Here is a 6,000-nt window from a genome sequence, read left to right as displayed (position 1 = left end):
CAAACTCTGAAAAAAAAACCCTTCAGAGTAATCGTCTGCCAATATTGATCATAATATAGCTTAATTACATATCTAATTTTCAAATTTTAAGCCCACAGACCTTTACGTCTATAGCAAAGACTGTTCCTAACAACCAGAAAGATTCCCCGAGGCTTGCCTGACTTATCAACAACTAAGTGCATTTCAAGGAATGTAATGACTTCATACAGACGGAAGGTATATATATATATATATATATATATATAAAACGAGGGTAAAGAAGAGGCGGTAGACGTTGCTTTTGAATCCTCACAATCTGATTCTCTGCCGTCTCTGCCTCTATCACTGTCATCATTATTTTCACTATTGTCTTGATCATCATTATTTTTTGTATATGATATCCATGTTCTGTATTTTGTCCGATTTGTCCTCAGTCTTGACAAAGGGCAGAAAGCCCGAAAGCTCGAAGTAAAATCAGATTGTGAGGATTCAAAAGCAACGTCTACCGCCTCTTCTTTACTCTCGTTATACACACTACTAAAAGATGCGACGGCCCAGGGGTTTAGCAGCTGAAGATACACGACTCACACTTTATATATATATATATATATATATATATATATATATATATATATATATATATATATATATATATATATATATATATATATATATATATACCAGCCTGTTACTATAGGTTCTTGAAGAAAACAAAATCCAAATTATCTTTAATATGCACTATAAACTGCACGGCCTATTCAACTCTCTGATATTTGATGATGGAGATCGCATTTTGGTGGTGATCTCACTGAAGTTTTGAATTCACAGTGAAAATATTTAGGCACATTGCTCTTTTAGTCAGTCTTCGCACCAATGCCAGTTCAGTCGTTGATTTTATGATCTGCTTTATTCTTATAAAAGATAAAAACTGTTCTACGATTCAATAATGTCTGAGAAAAATAGACTAGGCAGGTGTGACGTTGCTCCGTTCATATCACAGCTCCCTCTCCACTCGGGGGAGCCTTGCAGCTAAATTGACTTAGCTCGCGATATGATAAAAGGAAAATGTTCAAGCGAAGAAAATACGAAGAGCAAAATAATATATGAGAAGGGAGAGAAATACAAAAGAGAAAGAATAGAAAAAGTTAGCCTTCAGCCTGTCGTTGGTTGGTTGGTTGCCCCGTCAATCCAAACTTGTATTATTTTTGCTTGAAAGGGATTTTAACACGTTTCGAGGGGGAGGAGTAGTCACACGACCGTCAATGTAAATGGGCTTTGATGTGAAGTTGTCTGATTTCGCTTGACAAGGTCGTTCCCAATTCTTGTGCCTTCTATTCTCTGCCCACCAGGCATCGTGATGGTTTTGAAAAACAACGATTCACGAGCACAAGGATGTGTCAATTATCTGTTACACACATTGTACCAAATAATTCTGTTAAGTGACACCATGGTTCTTCCATTTAAACTCCCCACCAGTACAAGAGCGTGTAATCAATGTTTGAAGAATTTATTTGTATGTACAGAGAGTTCAAAGAAAGAGTGACCTTAAAATTCTCATTGCAAAATGAAAATGCATATATTTGTCACAAACTAATCTGCGTGAAATCTGACAGGAATATAAAGTCAAATCATCTAACGTCATTTCCGAACTTAACCAAGATGGCAGCGTTTACCAATTTCGGCAAACGGTCAACAACGATATTTTTTCCCCTTTTACGATGTCGTAATCATAACAGAGAATGACAGACAATATTTTGTAAGTTATTCACTGCGTCATAACGGTCAAGCCGTGTGGTTCTTATTGAATGACGTTTTGTCAATGTTCTCTTACAGACGTCATAAATCAAGATAGGGCAGCTTTCGAAATTTCGCCAGCCTCGCGGACAGGCGGAGCAACAATGCTAGCTCAAGTCGCGATCCGAGTCCAGTAAGCGAGAGAATGTGAGGGTTATAATACAGCAGACGACAGTATCGATATCACACTCGTGGTATCTCGCGCCCTCAGCCAATCACTGGCAGTCGTGGTGGTGACACAGAGAGCTTCCTTGCTCCTTTCCTCGGAATTCATGTGATTATACTCTGTGATGATTTCTTCTGGAACACTTTCCAAACATTCCCTTCCTCCACCATCATTTGTTTTGTATCGTGGATCAATTGGGTTAATCGGCGTATAGGTTAATTATCGTCGTGGGATTTCGGAATTACGATTCACAGTTCTTTCGCTGCTTGATAGAGCATTTAGCGGCTTTGAACTCGAGACGCGTGATCCTCAAAGCCGAAGCTAGCCGCATCGCATCGGGCGGTGCCTCCTCTCTAGCTCCGACGGATGACTTTTGACGGTGTGCTTGGAGATGAATTTATTTGTTGAAAGTAATACGGAAAATCGTCTGCGGATGTGATCTTTCGTCTCTTGGATAACTAATTCGGAATTTAACAAACCAACATTACCTTTTTTTCTTCGTTTCATTGTCGAAAGTTGCTCCCCAAAATTTTGCTGGAACTATATCGGAACTACGGAGACAATTTGGAATATTATTCGTCCTTTTTTAGCTTTAGCAATTGGAGGTGACGGATTACAACATGGAATTACAAGGGAGATGGATCCATGTGGTATTTAGCATCATCTTGTTTCTTCACAGCTGTGTCATCTGCGGGAACGCCAACAAATGGCTGTAAGTAGATCAAAAGTGCTCATGGGATAAAATACCCATGCCAAAGTGTTTTTTTTTTTTCGATTTATTTATGTAATAACTATTGATTAACTGTATATCTAAATTACGTTATATTGAAAATTTAATAACTATCGATGATGACGTGTGTGTGTGTTTGTGTGTGTGTGTGTGTGTGTGTGTGTGTGTGTGTGTGTGTGAGTGTGTGTGTGAGTGTGTGCATGTGCGTGTATGTGACAGGTGGGGGGGGGGGGCTGGGGAGCGCACGTTCCCTGAATGTTCAGGTTTATGAACGTTCCCGAGAAAAAATGTACAGGACACGTAAGCTCTTGTTCATCATGATGACAGAGCATATATATATTATATCTACCATTTATTACTATTTCTATTGCTAGGACTTTAAAAACATCGTAGCTGCCTTCATATTATTTTGAGTCCTCTTCGTCACTCATTTGACTGACTTGCAAAATGTTCTCATAAAGTTGACATTTTTGTTTTCTGCGTATTTACAACGTATTTCAAAGATGTAAATGCTAGTTGACCCAAACATTTTCATGCAACCACAACTGCTGCCAGAACTTATGCTGCGAGTAGGCCTACTCCTTTGCTTCTACCAATTTATATACCTAGCAACCTAGGATGTGGCCATACCATTCTTCACCATTTACTGATTACAGTTTCAACAACTACAGTAAAAGTCTCGTTCTCTATACACGGCCGGCCACGAAATTTACGAGTGGCTGACTTTACATTAGAAAATAAGTTATTTCCTACCGCTTTGAAGATTTCGACAGTAACAGAGAGAATGATAATCTAATAGATAGACAGACTGGTCAGGGTTGTAGTTGAAAAAATGGAGAAACGCGATGATTAGGCTCGCCACTATAGTAGAGATCCACGCAAATAGCGTGCCTGATCACCGCCCCTACGGTGCGGCGTCCGAAGCACCCTGTCTCGCGCTGTATGGCATTCGTACATACGGTATTACAGCGGTCAGTGCCCAATGCAATGACCCCACCTTCCTCTGTACCCGCGGTTAACATTTGTACTTCTTCGTTCATGTTAAACATGTGCTATTAATGGCTTCCAAGGTCCGTATCTGACCATTCGCCCGGCAGACTTACATGTGTCTGGCCGTGCTCATCTTCTTAATCTACTCATCTGTACAATCATAATACCCTCTCAATTCGAAGGACCTGTTACAGCTTCAAGTTTTTCGTATCTCAGATGAAAAAAAGAAGAAGAAGGAGAAAAAGGCCTACAACTTCTCAAGCTCATTGGGTGCATTTAAGTGAATTCAGTTCCAGCATGGAGGTAGTTGTCTTAATACCTCCATGGTTCCAGCAAAGACATGCGAAGGATCAGTACGATGGTAAACATCATACAATCGTACAGGTTTATGCTGTCATAAATCATAAGAAATCTTTAAAGTATAACAACAACCACGACAACGTTCCGAGTTGCCATCGATCGAAATGCACTCCACCGAGCAAACTCCTCAGAACTCAAATGCATCAACAAAATTACGTTCAGAGTACCAGGAAAATCGGTGCAGAAAAGTGCAGATCATCATCTTCCGTTTTTCTTCTTCTTCTTTTTCCTAATGTTTAACCCCTATCTCTTCTTCACCTTGTTCTTCTTTTTCTACTGCTCCTTCTCATTCTTCTGCACTCCTTTTTTGTTGCTTCTGCGCCTGAATTTCCTGTAGCTATTGAGTTCTATTCTTTTATTCTTCTTTCCTTGCTTTCCTTGCGAGCTTCACTTTTTGTAATTGTCTCTTTGTTTTTCTGTTCATTTCTTCCCATTCAACATGCTCATCCATTTTTCTCTTTCTCCTTCCTTCTCTTGCTCTAATTCTCTTTTTCATTTTCTATTTGTTCCATGTTTTATCCTCTTTATCTTACTTCCTTTTCAAACATCTTAAAACTTTTGGTATATGTATATACTATATAGGCCCCTGTAGGGCGTACAACAAAAGCACATGAAAATACAAAAACAGGAATTCATATTTATAATTAGATTCATTCTACATTTTCATACCTTTGTAGATGTACGTATAATAAATATATTACATGTATGTCAAATCAAGGACCCATCCTAGTCTCTGCTGAAACTCTTCTTCCATCTCTTAGCTTTTCTACTGCACATGCACTGAGGCACAATATAGGTGATAGTAAAACGACACGATCAGCTGATTTTAGCGGTTTTTTTCCCTTCACAAAGTCGAAATAACGCCGATCAACCTTGAACTGATGCTCATAATAACCCATCTTTCAACGCAGCGTACCTATATAGTTTTTACAAGCCGGGGTAAGACCAGAAGACTGGTGCGCAAGTTTCAAGAGCTTTCAAGTGCTAATTTTAAAGTGGCATTTGAGGCGGATATTTGGTCCAATTGGGCCGTTTATCAGGTTCACGAGCACGACCTCCGACCCAATTAACCTTTTAATTCCGGGTTCAAATTGTCCGTCATTCTTTTTTTCTTCCCAGCTTTACAACATCAGCCCGAAGTAAAGGGGGGGGGGGGGAACTGAGAGTGGCTGAGTTTATAGGGAAAATGTTTGGTCTATTTTCGTTCCTCTCTTACAGGTTTGGGTTGCAGAATTGACTGCATCAGAACCGTATGTGATGTTGTCATCACGTTACCTTGAGGAGATGGAGTGGAAGGCTAGAGGGGGATGGAGGAGGGGAAGGAAAGGATGATACTTAGATCCGAAATAAATCGTTTGATGAAGGTAAAAAGGAGAATGGATGGGAAAAGGAGGCCATGTCGAAAGGAGGACAAGGGTTGCTTACCATTTTCACGTCATTTAGAATCGAAACGCGTATAAAGCTTGTACACACTGAAAAAAAAAAACCTACCTACAATCGCCGATATGGATTCACCTACACTTCAAGATCCTTACACACTGTCAAAACACAAAAGGAGAAAAAAAAAATAGAATCATTAAACGACTCTTTTTGGTAGTTTAACTCGTCCCAATGACCTACTAAAATTAGAATGAGATGTATTCACTTCCTGATCACTGTCACTGGAAAGTTTTTGTGTTTTATTGGTATGACTGGTCAAAACCAGATTTTTTTTCTTTTCTAAAAATGTCGCACCTTTCTTTAAAAACACACACGAAAAAAAAAAAAAAAAAAAAAAAAAACATCGTTATACCAAGCGAAAGTTTCTCCATAGCCTCCGCACATTACAGTATTTTGTTTTCCCCACGTGTTTTGTAGTCCCTTGGAAGACATGTCGAGAGATTGTAGAAAATGTAGGGAAATTACTGGGAAAACTTTTGGGGGCATTTCATGAAGCAGTCTGGTCGAATATTTTTCTTACAAACTGTTACAAGTTACTGAA

At 39.2% G+C, this 6,000-nt stretch overlaps 1 protein-coding gene across 1 annotated transcript in view; it reads left to right on the top strand.

Moving 5' to 3' along the window:
* Positions 1-2,559: 2,559 nt before the first annotated feature.
* Positions 2,560-6,000, top strand: part of LOC140238755 (protein Wnt-4-like) — a 52,907-nt gene continuing 49,466 nt past the window's right edge. Inside the window, exon 1 of the mRNA XM_072318650.1 lies at positions 2,560-2,651. Coding sequence (XP_072174751.1) covers positions 2,560-2,651 — 92 coding nt within the window. The remainder of the gene's footprint in view (positions 2,652-6,000) is intronic.

This window comes from Diadema setosum, chromosome 15, assembly GCF_964275005.1.
Source record: "Diadema setosum chromosome 15, eeDiaSeto1, whole genome shotgun sequence".
In the NCBI taxonomy this organism is placed as follows: domain Eukaryota; kingdom Metazoa; phylum Echinodermata; class Echinoidea; order Diadematoida; family Diadematidae; genus Diadema; species Diadema setosum.
Note: the sequence above shows the minus strand (reverse complement) of the source record. Positions and strands in the feature narration are given on the sequence as shown.